General features: G+C 31.9%; 4 protein-coding genes across 8 annotated transcripts in view; 2 read left to right on the forward strand and 2 right to left on the reverse strand.

Annotated features, from left to right (window-relative positions):
- The first annotated feature begins 7,847 nt into the window (after nt 1-7,847).
- On the forward strand, nt 7,848-8,947 carry LOC129951045 (uncharacterized). Its single transcript, XM_056063042.1, has 2 exons — nt 7,848-8,303; nt 8,361-8,947. The coding sequence occupies exons 1-2, from the start codon at nt 8,052-8,054 to the stop codon at nt 8,826-8,828; spliced, it is 720 nt and encodes a 239-aa protein (XP_055919017.1). The 5' UTR covers nt 7,848-8,051; the 3' UTR covers nt 8,829-8,947.
- Nucleotides 8,948-8,979: 32 nt separating this feature from the next.
- Nucleotides 8,980-10,696, reverse strand: LOC129951044 (putative nuclease HARBI1). Its single transcript, XM_056063041.1, has 4 exons — nt 10,316-10,696; nt 9,825-10,260; nt 9,623-9,764; nt 8,980-9,544 (listed from the first exon to the last, which is right to left on the reverse strand). Exons 1-4 carry the CDS (start codon nt 10,441-10,443, stop codon nt 9,165-9,167), a joined length of 1,086 nt encoding a protein of 361 aa, XP_055919016.1. The 5' UTR covers nt 10,444-10,696; the 3' UTR covers nt 8,980-9,164.
- Nucleotides 10,697-11,005: 309 nt separating this feature from the next.
- On the forward strand, nt 11,006-13,190 carry LOC129951046 (uncharacterized). Its single transcript, XM_056063043.1, has 3 exons — nt 11,006-11,294; nt 11,351-11,510; nt 11,568-13,190. Exons 1-3 carry the CDS (start codon nt 11,154-11,156, stop codon nt 11,942-11,944), a joined length of 678 nt encoding a protein of 225 aa, XP_055919018.1. The 5' UTR covers nt 11,006-11,153; the 3' UTR covers nt 11,945-13,190.
- A 1,396-nt stretch (nt 13,191-14,586) lies between these two features.
- Nucleotides 14,587-20,335, reverse strand: part of LOC129951043 (probable serine/threonine-protein kinase yakA) — a 168,277-nt gene continuing 162,528 nt past the window's right edge. For 3 of the 5 annotated variants that reach the window (XM_056063040.1, XM_056063035.1, XM_056063039.1), the window contains 4 exons: nt 19,289-19,840; nt 19,096-19,198; nt 16,454-16,634; nt 14,587-16,396 (listed from right to left, as the gene is read on the reverse strand). In XM_056063040.1, the coding sequence (XP_055919015.1) occupies nt 16,088-16,396; nt 16,454-16,634; nt 19,096-19,198; nt 19,289-19,840 (1,145 nt within the window). In that variant the 3' untranslated portion in view covers nt 14,587-16,087. The remainder of the gene's footprint in view (nt 16,397-16,453; nt 16,635-19,095; nt 19,199-19,288; nt 19,841-20,335) is intronic. The other 2 variants (XM_056063038.1, XM_056063037.1) reach the window with 2 other exon arrangements.

Below are 20,335 nucleotides of genomic sequence, written 5' to 3' on the forward strand. Positions count from 1 at the left end.
TATTGTTTTTTTTTTTAAAGAAACTAAAGACATCTCTTATAATATACTACAATATATTATAATACAATATATTGTACAATTTAGTTTCTTTTTTAAAACTAAATATAGTTAATGGTCAGTTTAATACCTTACAGAATTTGGTAACAAGTCTGTACCACGTCAAAAAGATTTTCGAGAGTAACGGCCGATTTTATGAAATTAAAAAAAAAATATACTGTCAGGTTTTTACTTGCCCTCTAAATGATGTTTGTTTTCAGGTGAATTTGAAATGTAATAATGTTGTTAGCGAGTTGAGATCTTTTTTTTGGCGGATTCTCAGGCGAAAGAGTGTATTATTATTCACTGTTCAATTTCGTGAATTCTTTCTTGATTGTAATTATATAAAAATGTGAGTTAGCTTTATTTTAATTTTGTTATAATTTATTCACAGTAAAATATAAAATTTTGAATAAATCACTGCAATTTTCACAAATTCAATCAAAACAAAATAAAATTTGTAGAAATCTGTCAAATTGTGTCAAATCACTGGAATAGAGGAAGAACTATTTTTGATTTGCTGCGATTTCGGTAATAAGGAAATAGAACGCGAATCGATTTTAAAAGGTTGAATTGAAAACGATCCACCGCAAACCTAATAATCAGGCCCGTGGGTTGGAATTAGCTAAGGTGATAATTGACTACCATATTTTTGATAGTCAAATTTGACTATTCGGTCTGTGTTAATTCAATTCAATTCAATTCGATTAAACAATTTTAGATTAGAAGTGTCAAAATTCATTGTTGCCATGATGAAATTTTAAAATCCTATAAAATCGTTACCTGAGTTTTATCTTGTTCTATATCCGGATTTCAAAATGTTGGGAAATCGATTTTTAAAGCCCAGATCAGAAACTTTTGTTTATTTTACCAAATTTATTTTTAGAAGTGATGTTTTTGCTGAGAGCCTTAATTTTGTTTTAAAAACAATTTACAAATTTCTTTTTTCTTCTGTTCTGAAATAATGATCAATAAAAATCCAAAGTTGTATGATGTGAAGATAAGTTGTTAAAACTGGTGGATATGGAACAAAAAAACCTAATATTAAACAAGACAGATGCCAACAAGGATATTAAAGGAAACCAGAGGTACTTTGTATTTAATTAAACAATAACAATTTCATTATTCAAATCAGATTTCATTAGGTTCTCTGAAGGGTACTATGAAAGCAATATCAATATCTTGGTATGTTTGTATTGTTAAACAAAAAATATGTACGTTTTAAAAAAACACTTAAGGCGATAATATAAAAATAAATAATAGAACTCAATGTCCCTGATTAAAGAGATCCGAAACAAGTTAAAGTCGACTTTAACAAAAACATCCGTAGAAATAAAACATACATTTCACTTCTAAATGGATAGATAAGTTCATTTAGCATTTAGCTTGAGGATCTTTAAGGCATTTAGAGGCGAAATTCATGTTTTATTTCTTTGGATTTGCATCCATTACCCAGGGTTAATAATCACATTTCATTTAATGGTTTCTTATTGGGCCTTACTTAATTTTTAATAGAAACATAAATTTACATTTCATTTGAGTGAATTGCATCGCTATCAAATTCCGCATTATCTAATTGGAAGTCCACTGACAACATTGCAGATTTTTCAATGTCGATCTCAGAAGGTTCTTCTGAGACCGACTGAACGCACTTATTTTGCTCCTGGCTTGCGTTTTTAGCCGATTCCATTGTCTCTTATTTGTTTGGCTGTAAAGCAATAGCCATTGGCATTGAACATTTACTGAATGCTCTGCCAAGCTTCAAATTTAGCTTTAAGCGTTTTTCCATCGTTGAGTTTACTCTCCACTTTCATAGAAAACGGCTTCACTTCTTCAACCAGCAACTCCTTCATTGCTGATTGCCGCTTTGTTGCCATTCGAATAACAATTTACTCTGAAATAAATTGAAATGTTACTTATGTATATATTTAAATAAAAAGAAATTAATCTATTTGTTTATTTTAATTACCTTTATTTCTTTTGTGAATTTGTATGAGCTCACGGTCACGGCCAAAAATAAATTTGCAACAGATAAAAGAAACATTCTTTTGCTACCAACTGTCAGAATGACAGCACAAACATTACGTTTACACTTAATGACAATATTTCTGTACTCTAAAATTTAGAGTGACGTTTAGCGTTAAGCTGACTATTAAATTGATTATTGGTATGGTTCATTATTTAGAGTCCACTTAAATATTTAAGTCGTCACTAAATTTGATTATTGGTAAGGACCATTATGTTTTCGTAAAAACGTTGATCTTGTATGTTAGGCATGAACGGTAACATTGCTTGAATGTCTTTTTTCTTTTCCTTGGTTAGCTTTATGTTAAAAACACTTTGTACGACAGTAGGAGGGATAGAAGCGATTCTAACCGTTTGAAAATCCTCACTATGTTTTGTCTTATAATACAAGGAATAAAGTTCATTGCTTCTATATTCGATTTGTCTGCAATCTTCGAAAGGTACCATTTTAAGATCCAAACTAGCTTTATTAAAACTAAAAAAATCCTCATTCTTAAGCTGCGCAATCTTAAGCTTAATTTTACTGTAGCTCAATCCGTTTAGACTCCTTATCAAAGAAAAAGGGCTGTAAACTTCCAAGTCCTTTAAGTATTTTTCAATTCCACTGTGCACAGCATCCACTTCTTGCACTTGCGAATGGCCGGGTACCTTTGTGTAATTGTCTCAATACTGGTATTACATTCCATAAATTTAAGAATGGCTAAGGATACCATTCTGTTCTTATCCAGAACTTTTTTTCAAAATAATAGTGAGATCAGATGCTATCGCTATGTCATTTCCAGACTGACAGTTTAGCGTTTCGTGCCAAATTCCGCAGTAGGTGGTTTTATTATTTTGGCAAAATCCCGTCAAATTATATACGGCATATTTACGCCTATAAAAGTAACTCGAAACTTTGCTTTGCAGCGAAAAAAAACAGATCATAAGAGATAACCACTGTGTTTTTACACTTGGGTTTTCAATCGATATCACGCTGAGCCTTTGCTTCACTATGATTACTGCGATGCACGTCATAATCTCGTTTTTCACTTGTATTCGGAATTCTTGTTGCTGTGAATTTAGCACATTTATCGCAAATATCTTTTTTGGGTTTAAAAACGACAAATTAAATGATTCATTGAAAACATTCCGATAAATATTACAGGAAACAGCTTTTCTCGCTGTCTTCACATATGTACATTTTTATTAAAGTAAGGCCAGCTTCGAGATATTGGTTTTTTGGTTTTTGCTCGGCAGTAGTGCGAATCCATTACTGGAAAAGATTTTATATGTTCTTTAACTTTATATAACCAAATTCATATCTTTTTGTTCAATAAGGTACAAATTGTAACCAAACAAATTTGAATTGAACAAAATAGAAATAAATGAAAAAAGAAATAAGAAGATATGGTTTTAAAGATATACTATGAATTGTTCAATATGATGCAAAAAGAATGAATAGTAGTTTATTGAACAAACGTGATACTCAAAATGGAAATTTGGTTCGGTAAAATGTTTTTTCATTGCGATTACTTTCTTGAAAGCGAAGATAAATCTGATTCCAAAGGAGAAATACGTGCAACAAGGACACTCTTAAGAGATTCATCCGACTCAATGAGCCTTTCAAGTTCCACGTAAGTAAATGAAAATCCTTTTGTTCATGCTGTATTTAAGCAAATTCCTAAAATATTTTAAAGGTTCAAGCAACTTTTTTGTCTGTACAAGGAAGCTTTTAAATATGTATTGGATGAGATTGATCCACACCTTCCAAGTTTTAATTCTACATATATACCAAATGTATTGAAATTAGCTGGAACACTTCGGTTTCTGGAAGAGGGTGGATATCAAAGAGAAATCAGGCAGGATTTCCTTGTTAGTATGGCACAACCAACTCTATCGGTCACTCTAGCAAAAATATTGCCAATAATGGAAAATATTCTGTATATTTATTATTTACGTAACTTACATTTTTTCTCCCTCATCAAAATGAAAACCAAACCAAAACACGCATTCACAAAGCTAGTGGCTACGTAGTCAAGAGATTCTGATTGGTTAAATCTAACTACAAAAGTAGTTGAAATTTCTCCTCCGACGTAGTGTAAAAAACTCGACTACAAAGTTAGTGGAGAATGATTTTGACACTTCACAATATAAAATAAATGCGTAAATTCAAAATTGATTAGTTAAATTTTGAATTCCGATGAAGGCTACTTTGATTTCAAAAAAAAATTCTTGATCTGATTGGTTGAAAGGCTTTGTTTAAATATAATACAAATCTCCAAAATAAAATAAGAATAAATACCTATAAAAGAGTTAAGCCTATGGTTCAGTTTGCTGGGAGTGACGTCATCACAAAGTGAATTTTCCTTTGTAAAACACAAATCAGTTGGAATAAAAACACGAAACTGGTATTTTCGTTTGCAAATTATCTTATCTTTAACGGAATGTTATTATTTTAATCTTTTTTCCAAAACGTCGGGTACAGAATTTCTCCACTGAAATTTTATTTTGAGTTTTAAATTTAATAATTGTTCAAATTTCGTAAGGGTAATGCAATAAAAAATGTTTGAACTTTTGACATTAATTTTTAGGGGGGAATGATTTTTGAACCAAATCGGGATGAAAGCTCTTAACTAGAATAAAATGAGTCCTAAATTACCCCATAATTAGATTTTTAAAATTTTGTTTGGTTGAGAAAGTCTCCAAAAGTTTTAGCTTTACGACTTAAGTTTGGGGATATGGGCTTAAAAAAACAATTTATAGTTTCGCGAACTAAGGAGCCCAAAAATAGCACTTAATTACCCCATCATTAGTTTTTTTAAATTTTGTTTGGGTTAGAAAGTCTCCAAAAACTTCAACTTTGTGACTCATTTTAGGGGGTAAGGGGTGCAGATACTAATTTGGAGTTTCGCTAACTTAGGAGCCCAAAAAGAGCCTAAATTCCCTCATCATCAGTTTTTTGAAATTATGAACCTAAAGGTGTGGTATTTCCAGCTTGACGTCAAGCTGGGAACACCACAAGTTAGAGGAGGAAGGGATTTTGAACCAAGTCGGGATTAGAGCACTAAATTAGCACAAAAAGAGCTCTAAATCACCCCATCATATCATCGTGCAAGATCAAATACGTTTGTTTTGATTGCCAATTATCAACAATCAGCTTAGCTGATTCCACCCCTGGAGGCCCTGGGCCAAGAAGGACGGATTCACGGACGTAACAAGTCCGAAGACCTTATAAAGTGTGTACAGTTTCAGTTTATTTATTTATAAAGCTTACACAGTAAGATAATAGATATCTTATAAATTTGTGAAAGCCGACTTAACTTTATATAACAATTCATTTTTTTTTTAAATACGATAAGAAAATAATATAAAATTAAATTATATACAAAAAAAGAAAATAACAATAATTTATCGATAAAATATTAATTGACGTTAAAATAGAAATGATAGAAATAGAAGAAGGAAAAGATAGTTAAGTTAGTTATAGTTAAGAAAAGAAGATAGTTTATTAAGTTAAGTTAGTTGCTTATGTTCAAAAAGAAAATTTTAATAATTTTTTGGAAAATATGTATATCACTTATATCCCGCAAATGAGTTGGAAGTGAATTCCAGAGGCGACATGCAGCGATGAAAAATTGCCTTTCTGAGGTAAAACACGAAAAGCGTGGCAAAATTACCGATGTCGATCTATTCGATGTTGACATTCTGGGGTGGAATCGGCTAAGGTGATTGTTGACTATCAACTTTTTGATAGTCAAATTGACTATCATTTTCATTTCGTCTGCGTAAGATGATTCAACTCAATTCAATTCGATTGAACAATTTCAGATTCAAATTGTCAAAATTCGTTGTTGCCTTGGTGAAATTTTAAATTGATTCTTATAAAATATCTAAATAAAAGTTTCAAATTGGCTGATTTTGAATAAAATTCTTACTTTTCTTGCTTTTTTCGAATGTCGTAAGCTTTATCGGTCACAGGAATGTGTTTTCTTAAAAGAAACAAAGTGAACTAAGAAAATGTTCCAGTCGTTTGTGTAAGCGTCTGGTAGCTCTATTCGGAATAAACAAATTTGTTTGAAAACGACTATCACATTTTTTTGTGATAGCTTTTTAGGTATCAATTTGACTATCACTTTATGTAGATCAAATTATATCATTTTGATTGTCATTTATCAACAATCACCTTAGCCGATTCCACCCCTGATTTTTTCAAACAGATAAGCTAGTTGGCGCGTTTCAAGATTTAAAAAAAAACAGTATCAATGTTCGAAGCTTCATGAAGTCATTAAAATCAGAATCTCTTGCAAATGTGAAATAATATGGTCGTACCTTCTTAAGCCAAAGATGTATCGAATGATACTATTGAATCATATGTTTAATTTATGTATGCTGATGGAATCGCAGTTGTAAAAAATTTCGTATCCATGAGAACAGGTATTACAAGGGTCCTTGCAAGCATTAGTCTGGTTTTAAATTCAGTGATGTTTTGGGCGGTCCACAGCGTTCTAAGCGTTCCATAAGTTTTACCTACTAATTGGTTGATGTGGTCATTCTAGGTCAATGTTTTATTGAAGATTACTCCTAGATTTTTACTGGATTTTACGAATTCTTATGGGTTCTGGTTTAGAAATATGAAAGGAAATTATGTTAAGTCTAATTCTTTTCTTGATATAACCAGGCATTTGCATTTGCTTGCGTTGAGAACCAACCCATTGCACGACGCGCAGTAGGATATCTTTTCTAGTTCTTGGTTCATTGTGAAAACGCAGTCGTCAATTATGTCATCGGCATAAAAATGTTTTGATACTCCATTTATAATGAAACCGATTTCATTCACATATAATGAGAATAGAAGGGGGGATAAGATTGATCCTTGAGGAACTCCTTGTTGAACCGGAAGAAAATCGGAGAGATTTCCATTTAAGAAAACGGCTTGCTTTCTATCATTCAAAAAGGAAGAAAGTAGTTTAATAGCTTCTGAAGATATGTTGAATCTGTGACGCAGTTTATTCAAAAGTGTCGAGTGATTCACCATGTCGAATGCTTTTGAAAAGTCTAATAGGACTAAGAAAGTTAAATATTCAATATCGAGTTCAGTCCTTATGTCTTCAATTTTTTTAGTTCGTGCCGTTATACATCTATGGTGCGAACGAAAACCTGATTGAACATCGACTAAAAGGTTGTTGCGACTGACGAAGTTGCTTAATTGTTTTTGCATTATCCTTTCACAGACCTTAGACAGAAATGGAAGTATTGAAATTGGTCTAAATTTATTGCAAAGCGAGTTTTTGGGGATGGGAATTATTTATGCTTTTTTTCATTGATGTGGGAAAATGCCAGTGGTAAGGATTGAATGTATTACATGAGTAAAAAAGGGTAGAAGCAAAGGAAGAATAGCTTTAATGAAAATAGGATTCAAATCATCAGACCAGTGGCATTGGACTTTATACTTATACAACTTTCAACTATGTCTAAGGCGTTCCCACAATCGAAATTGAACAAAGTGTCTGTAGAAGGTAGAGGTATGGTATTAAGAGATACATGGTCTCTTAGAGCTATTATAGGTGTAGAAACAAATTTACTGTTTAGCTCATTAATATTCAATTCAGCTGGAAAATTATTTCTTTGTTTGCCTATTCCTAGCTTGCGGATTCTAGTTTGTGCTTTCAATGGAACATGTCGATCAAATAAAATATTAAGGGCCCTATTATGACTCGCGAGTCGCAAGAAAAATTTAATAAATGTGACTATTTGGTATTACCCTTTGCGAATCGCCTAGTTGACATTCGCCTAAAATATCAAAAAATAGCGAATTGAAATCTCGCTCTATTACCACTAGCGAACGTTCGCTTTTATCTGTCAGAATCGGTCGAACTGTAATTCTTCGTGACTTGAAGAAATTTACTGTTAAATTTGAAATCGGTGGTGGTTTGTGTGTTTTATTTTGTTTTGAGAATAATTTTGGAAAATAAAGTAAAATGAGTGGCACTGGAAATAGAAAAAGGTAATGAATGCTTAAAATTAATGAATGCTTAACAATTGCAAAAATAATAAAGAATTTTATTTGTATACCTAGCATAAAAAGAACCAACTCCAACCAATTTTCAAAGCTCGTTGAAATTATGGAGGCAAACCCCGAAATTGCGAAAGGTATAGGATCTTTCGGATCTTCAAAAAAAAACCAAGCAGAATATTGGGATAGGTTTGCCATTGATCTCAACTCCCTAGGGCCTCCTTTACGCGAGGGAAAAGAGTGGCATAAGGTATGTTAACAAAAAAAAAATCAGAAAAGCATTTAATAATATTTTTCATAAATGTAGGTTTGGCTTGACTACAAACTAAAATTAAAAAAGAAAATCGCAGACAACAAGAAGGATGTAGTTGCAACTGGTGGAGGACCTTATGGGCAGCTTTCTCTATCTCCTTTGGAGCACGCAGTGGACGATCTACTCAGCCTTCAAAAGGCTGTGAATCCTTCAGGGAATACTTTTGGAATACGTGCTCTTGAAACTGAAGTATTTCAACATCTTGAAGAATCAGAAGTAGATGTTCAAGATATAACATTGCCATCAGATATATCATTACAACCTGGAACATCTCATCGCAAGAGAAACGTCGAGAATGATAGAATTAATATGCTCAACAAACAAACGAAGGCGCAAGAGGAAATTCTTGAGACGCAAAAAAAATTCTCGCTGCTTCAGACTCCGCACAAAAATCGCTTTCGGAAATTGCTCGATATTCTAGGAAGAATTACGACCTTAATAAAGAACATGTCGACTTGTTAAAAGACAGAGAAAGAAGGAAAGAAAAGGAGAACCTGAAAAAAAAACAAACGACATAAGGATCTGCTGGAAGTGAAGTTAAAAAAATTGGAATATCACTTACAATCTTACAAAGATTAATAGTGAATTCCAAGTTTTGTGTGTGGATTATTATTTTTTATTTATTTTTTGAAATTAAATTTTTATTTTTACATATTTCTTTATTTTGTAAGTTATTTCTAAGTATCTTAAAACAAAACTAGACATTTAAAATTAAATACATATGTATGTACATACTTGAATAAAAAATATACTTTAAAAAAGAAAAAAAGGTATCTTTTGAATGATAGTTGCTATAAACTATAAAGCAGACAACATTTCATTCCTTATTCGGTTGCCTTCTGAAGTTATGTTCACCATATCTAACTCAATTGGTTCATATCCATTCTCCATATGTATGTTTGCTTCTTCTATTATCTCAGGATCTGGAATGTTGTTTTTGCGACAGATATTGTGTAGTGCACAACAGACGTTGACTATTTTGATAGCTTTTTTTGGACTGTAGTGCAATTTGCGCTCGTTCAGGACTGACCTGAATCTGCTTTTTAAAATTCCAATTGTCCTTTCAACAATATTCCTTGCCTTTGCATGCTTTTTATTAAAAAGACCTTCCCTAGAGTCAGAGTTGGCGTTTCTAAACGGAGTTATCAGGTAAGGCTGCAGAGGATACCCAGAATCCCCTAGTATTTTGAAAAAAAAAAAAATGTTCTTAAAAATAGCCCATTCACTTCTTTACCTACGAATGAATATATTCACACCTAGATATCTTGACCGCTCTCCATTCAACCACCAGCTTTCCAAAAGATCCTTTAATTCACTATGATTCCACACAAAAGAATCATGTGTTGAACCTGGATATCTGGAATCAATAAATCTTATAATTCCATTATTGTCACAGGCCTTGAAATGAAAAAAGTTTAAGTGAAATAATAAGAATCAATCTCTATGTATCTAACTAACCACCATAGCATTTAAACTATAAAATCCTTTTCTGTTTAAAAATTGATGTTGTAGCTGAACAGGAGCGATTATTCCAATGTGAGTCCCATCTACACAGCCCACTATTCCGGGTAATCTGGCTCTTTCAAAAAAGTAATTTCTTGCTTCTTGTTTTTCAGAGGTAGACATGTCTGCCTTTATCCACACAGGACACATTTTCACTTCAAGTAAATCAAGCACTTCACTTAGAACTACTGAAACTGTAGATTGCGCAAGACCCAGCTCAAAGTCACTTCCCACACCATTTTGGTAGCTTCCACTGCCGAGAAAACGCAACGCACATGCAAGTTTTATATATGGTGGAATTGCAGAACTTTGAGTAGTTTTAAATCCTGGTGTAATGATGTTTAAAATATAACCAAATGCATGTTTATTTACGCGAAAATATGACATAAACCTATAAAAAGAACAATTGAATTAAACTGATATATAATTCACGATTTTATTCTTACAAATTATCTGGAAGTTGAACTGGGTTGGAGTTGTCCCTAAAACTTCTTCGTAATCTACACACTAATACTTTCTCCGCTCTTTCGTTTTCATCTTCATCTTCAAAAAATAAATCAACACTGCTTATCATATTTTGTTTTATTTATTTTACTTTTTTCCAAATTGTAAACAATATATCATCAACAATAATTTTCAGTCTTTGACGTTTCACCGAGTCATGACGTTACATATTTCACTTCTTAAAGTTGGTAATATTGTTTTCAAAAGCGAACGTCGAAGTTCGCCTTTCATAATACCACGACTTAGGCAATTCGCCAAATCGTTCGACTTGAGTCGAACGTTCGACTCGCGAGTCATAATAGGGCCCTATATCATTTTCAAAATGTGTTTTATTGATATTCTTAAAATTTCTAAACTGAATTCTTGAAATCACTTGGCTTACACTTGAATTAAAATCTTAGGTCAAAAAATAAGATCATTACCCCTATTACCATTGGCGAGTCGAATGAATAAACGTGTGAGTGTGAGAAATTGGTATTACCGTTGGCGAATTGAGAACCGTTGATTCGACTTAAATGTCATTACTTTTTCGAAGTTTGGTCTCACTCTATTGTCGTTATCGAATGTTCGTTAATTTGAACGTCATTCGAGTTATTTTTTGTCGAACGTTCATATTGTGTGAGAAAAGGTCGAAGCTTACAAAAGAAATGTCGGAAAATAAAACAATGTAAGTACATATGTTTATTTCATTTCTTTTATAAAATAACATGAATCAATGAATTTTTTTTATTCAGCTGCAAGAGAACTAATAAAAATAAGTTCGAAAAGCTAGTCGAACTGATGGAATCGAACCCAAATCTAGCGAGAGGTGTTGGAGAGTTTGGTTCTTCCAAAAAAAACCAAAAGGAATATTGGGACCAATTTGCTACAACCCTCAACTCACTTGGGCCACCTACTCGTGATGGAAAAGAATGGCACAAGGTAATGTGAATTTGAAAAAAAAAACTTTCCGAATAAAATTGGTATTCATTCAACAGGTTTGGCTGGATTATAAGCTCAAAATCAAAAGGAAACTTTCGATGAATAAAGCCGAAGTGGTGGCAACTGGTGGAGGTAAATACTATCAAGTTTCCTTAACACCTTTGGAACAAGCTGTGGATGAGCTGCTTGGACTTGAGCAAGCTGTAAGGCCAGAAGGTATGTGCTTTGGTTCATCTCACCAAATTTGAGAGGACTTAATTATCGGCTTACAAGACATTGAAGTGCTCAACGAAAAAGACCCTGGTGAAGCCGATAAACAAAAATCACCACCGCCCCCACTACCAGCAATGAAAAGAACCACAATGAATGAAAATTCTGAAAAAGAACGTCTTCGCTTGTTACAAGGCCAAACTGCAACACAGACAGAGTTGGTAAAAATCGAAAAAGAAAAGTTAAGTTTTCTGTCCGACATCGCCAGATTTTCCAGAAAAAGCTACGAAATTCAAAGAGAGAAGCTTGCTCTATTAAAAGCAGCAGAAAAAAGGAAAGAAAAAGAAAATTTCGATAAAAACCGTCGCCATGCTGAGTATCTGGAAATGGAAACGAAAAAGCACGAATTGGAGATGCTTAAATTTAATTTAAAAAATTAAAATAATTTTTTTTCCTTGTACTTTTCTTATAGTTATGAATGAATTCTTTTCCTTTTTTTCTTGTTAATAAAGAGTTACGACTTAATTTTTAAATCAAATATATTTTTTATTATTTATGAAAGCAAAATAAACTTGAACTTGAATTTCATCCCAATGTTGTTTTTTATTTACAGAGATTCCATTATTTGATTTCTTCTGCGTTCGGCTTCAGCACTGCTTGGAGTTTCGAGTTGTATTCCTTCTGTTGGTAAAGATATTTCCTCTTCTACAATCTCGGGATCTGTAACTCGGTATTTTATACAAATGTTATGCAAGGCACAGCATGCATTAACATTTTTTTTGCCTTTGAAGGAGCGTAATGCATTTTCCTTTCATTTAAAAGACAGCGAAATCGACTCTTAAGAACGCCAATAGTCCTTTCTATTATATTTCTGCCTTTGGCGTGTTGCTTATTGAATAAAGACTGCCTTGAACCGGAACTTACGTTTCTGAAAGGAGTGAGCAAACAAGACGATAGTGGGTAACCGGCGTCTCCTAAAAATAAGAAGAAATTATTGAACGACGAAATAAAAATATAAATACTACCAAGGAACATTGAACGTTCTCCTCTTTGGTACCACGTTTCAAGAACTGACTTAAGATTACTGCAGCTCCATACAAAGGAATCATGGGTCGATCCAGGATATCTTGCGTCAACATAACGAATACACATGTTATGGTCACACGCCTTAAAAACTTGCATTAAAAAACAAAAGCTATTCTCAAGGAAAACACTTACTATCATTGCGTTTAAACTGTAATATCCTTTTCGGTTAAGATACTGATGACGTAACTCAATCGGAGCAACGATTCCTATATGGGTCCCGTCAACACATCCAATTACTCCTGGTAACCTGGACGTTGAAAAAAAATAGTTTCGTGCATTTTGTTTCTCATCGGATGACATGTTGAGACTGATCCAGGTTGGACGTAATTTGTCTTCGATTGCACACACAACTTCTTTTAATACTATGGAAACCGAGGATTGTGACAGGCCTAAGTCAAAATCATTTCCTACGCTGCTTTGATAACTCCCACTAGCAAAAAATCTAAGGGCACAAGCTAATTTTAGTACAGCAGGGATTGAAGAGGTGCTTGCATTTTTAAATTGGCCTTCCAACTTGTTTAATACGAAAACAAACGCTTCCTTATTCAGTCGAAAATATGATCTGAAACTTAAGGAATTTATTAGAATTAAAAGAACTTCCTGCACAAAATATTGTTTCTACTTACAGATGATTAGGGAGTTCCAATAGAGTTGTCTCGAATATTCTTGCGCAGTCGAAGTATTCTTACTTTGTTTCTGTTATTTTCGTTTTCTCCAAAAAACAAATCTATATTGCTTATCATTTTGGTTTATTTTGTAATTTTATTAAATACTCGTATGAAAATTATCAATTAATGAACACAACAGTTTTTTTGAAATTTCATGAGTTGACGTTTATTATGTCTGTTATTTTTTTTTTTGTATGGTAGCACTGAATTTCGAACTCGAATTGTAAAGTTCGCCAACCGTAATACGTCGAATGGGTTAGTTCGCCAATGAAAACATCTCACGAAGAACGTTCGATTCGCCAACCATAATAGGGGCCCATGTCTTGAAAAAACTGGTGTTTCAAGCTGATCATATAACAGTACTCTATCTTTTCCACTTACATAGTAGTGATCTAGTAGCGTACAGGAAGACTGGGAAAAGTGCGTGGGTTGAGTATTGTTCACTGAGTGCAAGTCAAAGGATCTCATGTTTTCAATTAACCTTTTGTCAGTTAAATGGTCCCAGTTAAAGTCACCGCATATAATAACGTTTGAAGAGATAACAGTAATTTCTTCAATAACTATATAAATTTGTTCCAAATCGATATACCTATTAGGTCTAAGATGGTTCCCAAGAGAAGATTACCTTCACTGCCTTTAACCTCCAAAAACAAATACTCACAAGAAGAGCTGAATGATGAATAGTATAACTTTGTGTACATTTCAAGAAATTCTTGTTTTATTTTAGATTTCCCATTTTTGTCTTAAAGAAATTCCTTGTCATTTATGTTAAGAAAATCAAAAACAAAAAATGTACATGGTGCTGTTGTTCTTCTCTTTGATGAATTAACAGAAAAAAAAAGAAAACACAATTTATATTTTACAATTTAAACTCAAGAAAATTGCATTAACGAGTTTTATTTATTTTTCTAATTTGATAAACAAAAAAAAGAAAATAATATATAATAATATAATATAGACACATTCATGGTAAATGGTAAGTAAAACTTATCTTTCTTTTTTGTTGTTCTTATTTTGTTTTGTTTATATTTCTGTGATATATGCATACATATATATAATGTGTGTTTTGTGTATGTTGTGTGTTAATCATAAATCCCCATCTTTTTTAAAGTATGTATAATTTTAAAGAAATAATAAGAACAAAAAATATTATTTTCGAGTAAATTAATATCAATGAGGAGAAAAAATATAAAATAAAATAAAATCTGTTTTATTATTTAAAATCTATTACATAGTTTTGTGTATGTATTCATATGTATATATATATCTATATATATATATATATAAATGTTGTTTCTATAGATAATTTCTGTTTTTCTTTTTTTCGGTTTCAAGTAGGGAAAGGGAAAAAATAACATAAAATCTAATAATAAAATATCTAAACCTAAGAAATTAAAATTATAATATTTTCTGTTTTGATAATGATTCTAAAAGTTCGACTCGAACAGAGAATTGATCAGTCCGTTTTACTACGCCTCTAGAGAGGCGCAATTTTTATATATATGTTTTTGTTTATTTATTTATTTTAATTTTTTTATTTTTGTTTAAAGAGAACACTTTCAAAAAATGTCTCGTTTTTACTTAATATTAAAATTTAATTTAATTTTATTATTATTTACTTTTTTATTAGTTTCATTCTCTTTTTGATTTGATTTTCCCTTCATTTCTTTATTAATTACATTAATATTAGTTTTTTTTTGTATTTTCATTTTTGTTGATGGAATTCATGATAAAAAGGACGTGAGGTTGTTTTTCTTCGTATTTTTTGTTTTTAATATTTCTATGAATTTCTATTTTTATTTAGTTATTGCCTACATGATAATTACATTGAGTTTTTTTCTTTTTGTTTAAATTATTACTTTACTCTTTTATTTATAATATTTTGCTTTTGTTTATGAGGAGAATAAAACAATAAAAAATAATTGCTAATGGAAGATTCTAGTAAATGTTTTTATTATTTTTTTTTTGTTTTGTTTAATATTATTTTTAATATATAATATATATTTTTTTTGTTTGCCTTACAAAGAACTCTTAACTAGGGTTTATTATTTAATATTTATCATATCGTATTTTATGATTAATAATATATGTTTAGTTTTTTATTCATATATATATATATATATAATTTACTTCTTTATCTCTATCCCTCTTACACGCTCTGTAAACAGTGTGTAACAATAATGTGTGTGAGTGGGTGTTGTTCCACTTCCGTGTGATTTCGGAGTAAAAATGTTTTTGAAAAATGAGAAAACAAAACAAAGTTAATCATTATTATTAAAATGATAAATTAAAAACGCGCATTAGCTAAATTTGTTTTATCAAAAATACATCTTTCTTTTTTCAATCTTTTTTTTGTTTTGTTTTACGAGATAAGAAATCATTTCTGTTTTGTTTTTTGTTTGATTAAAATTTTTGTTTTGTTTAAATTCTGTTAAAGTTTGAATGTCGCTTGCTGAGCCACATCACTTGACACAAAACAAATGATTATGTTATGTGTTTAGGTTTTTACTAAATCCTTCATTTTATTTTATTGATTATTATTTTTTCTATCTGCAGAAGGAATAAGACGACTTTTTGATTTGGGGTTTCCTTATTTTTGACGATATTGTATGTGTATTGTTGTTTCTTATTTAAATTGTAAGCCTTTTGTCCTCCATTCCACTTAAGTTACTTGTTTCTTCTTCTTGTTCTCATTTCTTTCTTTTATAATTTTATGTTTCTTTCTTTGCTGGTTATTTTGTATTCATCTTTTTGCTTTAATTTTTTAGTTATTAAAAGCAAAAATTTTTAACCCTTAGTTTTAGCAGCCTTTTTTTTCTTTATTGATTCTCAACTCCTCTCCGGGGTGCTGTGATATATATGTTGGATTTGTCCAGCTTGGGTATGAACCTGACTTGTTGAGGTAACAACATCTTGTTGTTGGATATGTTGTTGTTGGTGATGGTGTTGTTGTGGTGTTTGTTGGTGTTGAATATGAACAACTTGTTGATGGATGTGTTGTTGCTGTTGGGGTTGGTGTTGTTGTTGCTGTTGCTGCTGTTGTTGTTGCTGTTGTTGATGCTGCTGTTGTTGTTGTTGAGTCTGATGATTGGACTGCGGCGCTGGACTATATTGGAACGTTTGCTGAAACATGTGCAACTTAACAATTATTAATGGTTGACATAATGAACCTTAAATATCATCCAATATGCTTACCGAATTCTCTGGACTATGTTCAATTATTTCAATGCTTCCGCTTGTGTTGCCTGATGTGTTGTTGATTGTTGTTGCACTCGTATTGGATATATCATATTTGCCACGTTTGAAACGGCCATACAGGGAACTATATGGAAGGTTGTAGTGAATAGCCGCTTGATTTATAGACATTTGTCCCACTCTACAAGTTCAAAAAAAGTAAATCATTTAATTGATTTCAACATTTATGAAATTAAATTTTTTAAAAGCTAAAAAAGTGTCAAGGATGCGACCCACGCTAGTGAGTGTCTTTCTATTGGTGTCGCTTAAAATTATAATTCGATTACAATTAGCTAAATTATCATTAACAATTGAAGTTTATTTTTTTTGCCGAGATATTTAGGAACAAAATCTAAGAACATTAAATCGATGCCTTTTGATCGATTTCAAGGCCGTAGATGATTGCATCTACAAGGACAAACTGTATGGATATAGTATGTGTAGCTTTGACATTCCTGCCAAATTCGTCTTCTGTACAGGATGACCATGGTGAATTTTCGCTTTCGATTTTAAAGAAGGCTGTCATGTGATTTCTTTAACACCGTCCTTGAAAGAATAGCTCAGAGCTCTCACGTCAACACTAGAAGCACTATTTTTCAAAAGTATGTCCAATGACTGATGACATTGACATAATCGAAAGAACTCGGCGTGATGTCAATTGGGCTTTTTTTAGTATTGAGGCAGAGGCGGCAAAATGTGTTAATGCGTCATAAGAAGGTGCCTACAACACCGACTGCACGTCTTTGTCAAAACGTCAACATCGTTAGACGTAACTTTAAGGACTTTGTCTATCTAGAATACGTTATGAATACAGAAAACACTATTAGCGATGAGATCAAAAAATTAATTACTCTTGCTTACCGCTGTTTTTTGGGCTAAGAAAGCAATAATGTAGTACAGCCCTCTCTTATCTTTATTTTTAATAAAAACTGTCACTTAGATTTTAGTAAAAAAAATTGTCAATAAAACAACAATATTAGTCACTTTTTTTTTTTTGTTGTTTTCAAGATAATCGATATAAATGTCACCAGGTCTTGAAAACGTCATGGCATACAATTATTTCTGAGATAATATTTTAGTATGACGTCACGATATTGATATTATATACGTTGGGGTCAACCAAATTTCTTCACGTTATGACAAGGCTCTAACATTAGTGTTAAACCGGTATCAACACATTTTGTCACATAATATGAAACCGAGTTTTTGTTAGGACTTGTTCTTAAGCAACTCTTCAAAACAAGCTAGGGTACATATGGTTATGATTTCTTAACGAAAGAACTATGCTATATTCTGTCAAATAGGTACCACACAACTCAATTTTTGGTGAATGGGCTCTTAAAAAGTTGGCCGAAGATCCACTATTTTAATGGAAAAGTTGGGTACAGCGACGAAGTTCATTTCTGGTTGAAAGTATAAGTATATACTGAACAAGCAAAACCTCCGTACTTGTAAAGAAGAGCGTTCAGAAATATTGCAAGAGCTACCAATGCAAACAGAAGACACTATTTAATATCTTATTTCTTTAAAGATGATGCAAATCACAACGTTGTTATGATAAGTGAACGCTACTTTTTTTGCGAAAATGATAGAGCCTATTTTGCATGTTTAGTTTCTTTTACGTTTTCGGGTAGAAAAATTACAACATCAATAGTTGTTGATATTTCGGCGGTGGCGTTTTAATGATACCAAAGCAGAATTTTTTTCTTGTAAGAAAGAAATGTTAGAAGAAGTGCTTTAAAATGCATATTAAAGAAAATAAGACTTGGGGAAATTTTGCGGAAAGTCAGATGGACATGGAACTAGTAATTTTTTAGTTCAGAGCTGAGCACTGAGCAGAGTCTGAGCGAACAGAGTAGATTAAAGTAGAGTTCTGAGCAGAGTATGTTTAGAGCTCTCTAATTTAATTATAAAACAACTTGAGCACTAAACTGTGATGATTTGAAATTTTCTCTGTATGAAGGCGTTCAAATTTTTTTTTAATCAAATTAACTAAAAAAACAGTCATAGCGTTGGTCCATTTGACGCCTGAAATAAATGTGATTCATAAATATGCAATTAGTTTTTTTCTAAAAATTTTCCTGTTTTAGAGAACAAAATACAAATTGTATTATCTCAACATTAGTGTCAATTGGTTTCTTATCATTTAAATATGTTTTTAGTGTAAAATCAAGTTTGTTCGTCGATTAGTTCATTCTTAAGTCAAATATTGTTTACGTGTTTTCATTTATTACTTTTTGTTTACTGCCTTGTTTCATTTTATCTTTTACAATAAAATTGTGTAAAACGTTGCTCTATATCAAATTTTAAGCAACCAATAAGCAGAGTAGGAACTATTGTGTGCTTAAAGGCAATAATAATTCGGGTGGGTAATGTAATGATTAAGGGCCTACTAATTTTTTAAATATAAACACAATTAAAGTAAAGTAAATCAAAAAAACAGATTTATTAATTCGCTTGTTTTATGAGTTAATAGACCTAATACACAAATGAGTGTCGATCAACGCGTTAAGCTCGGATTAAAACAAAAAGTGAAAACTCAAATGTTGTGCAGTTTTTTTAAAAGAACCCGAATGTTTTAAAAATCGTAAAATTTGACTTACCTAACAGAGTTCAATGCTTCATTCATAGCATCTTCTGACCATGGTGTTGGATTAGAGCGGGATAGCTCAATACCTTCTCGCTTACAGCGACCATAAAGTGTGCCTTAAATCAAAAAAGAAATAAACAAAATGTTAATAACAACAAATAAAAATAAAGAAACAAAAAAAGAATCCTTGTGAATTCTAACTTTACCTGTTGGTATACCAAATTCTGAGCTAGCCTTTTGGACGGACGTATGACCAGCACGAATTGCTTCTAATGCACGCTCCAAATCTTCAGGCGTCCATGTTGTTGGTGCCGCATTAAATGGTGCTGCCAATCTTATACCCTCACGTCGGGCAATTTTATATAATGTCGAGGACGGAATACCATACGCCTTCGAGGCTTTATTAGCTGATATTTGACCAGTTCTTAATGCCTCAAGTGCGCTGTTTAATGAATCTTCATTCCATGATTTGGTACCGCCTTCTTTTTTGGGTGTTTCGATGCCCATGCGATGGGCACGTTGCCACAATGTTGTCGATGGGATGCCATACGTCACTGAGGCTTTCGTCAAACTCATATTTTGATTCTTTAATGCATCTAAAGCTGAATTCATATCATCTTGTGTCCAAGTTTTGGGACCATTAAACTGACCTTTGATATCTTGTTGTTGGTCCAAATTTGTATAGTGTGGCTCGTTATTGTCATTTGGGGAACCATTTGCAATCATCAACGAATCCTCACTGGCATCTGAGTATATATCTGTAATTATCAGAAATAAATGATTTGTTAGAAAAATGTCTTAAAATTGTATGTTATGAAAGGTTTAATAAAAGTTATTTTCATTTTATTGTAGATTGTATTTGAGTTCGCTTATACAATTATTTTTGTTTGGAGTTTACAAGTTTTTTTTTTTTTAAAGGGAATATGGATTTAATTTATTGAAGAGAAAGCTTGTTAATTATTTTTTTATTTCAAGCCAGAAAAATTGATGGAATCAAATTTTAACGATCCCAAGGACATAATCTTTATAACGAATATTAGGGGGACCTAGTTTCGAACTTGTTAACTAAATTGAAATCTTCTGAATTCAAAGTATCTTGGAACAATGGTGTAAAAACAAAAAAAATGAAAAACATGAGTACACGACGAATAAAAACGCACTTGAAAGTACTAACTAATATGAATTATGACGAAAAAAGCTAAATTGTGTTAAGTTTCGTGTGAAATATAATTTGGTTCTAAAAAGTTACACAC

This window comes from Eupeodes corollae, chromosome 3 (genome assembly GCF_945859685.1).
Source record: "Eupeodes corollae chromosome 3, idEupCoro1.1, whole genome shotgun sequence".
Lineage (NCBI taxonomy): Eukaryota > Metazoa > Arthropoda > Insecta > Diptera > Syrphidae > Eupeodes > Eupeodes corollae.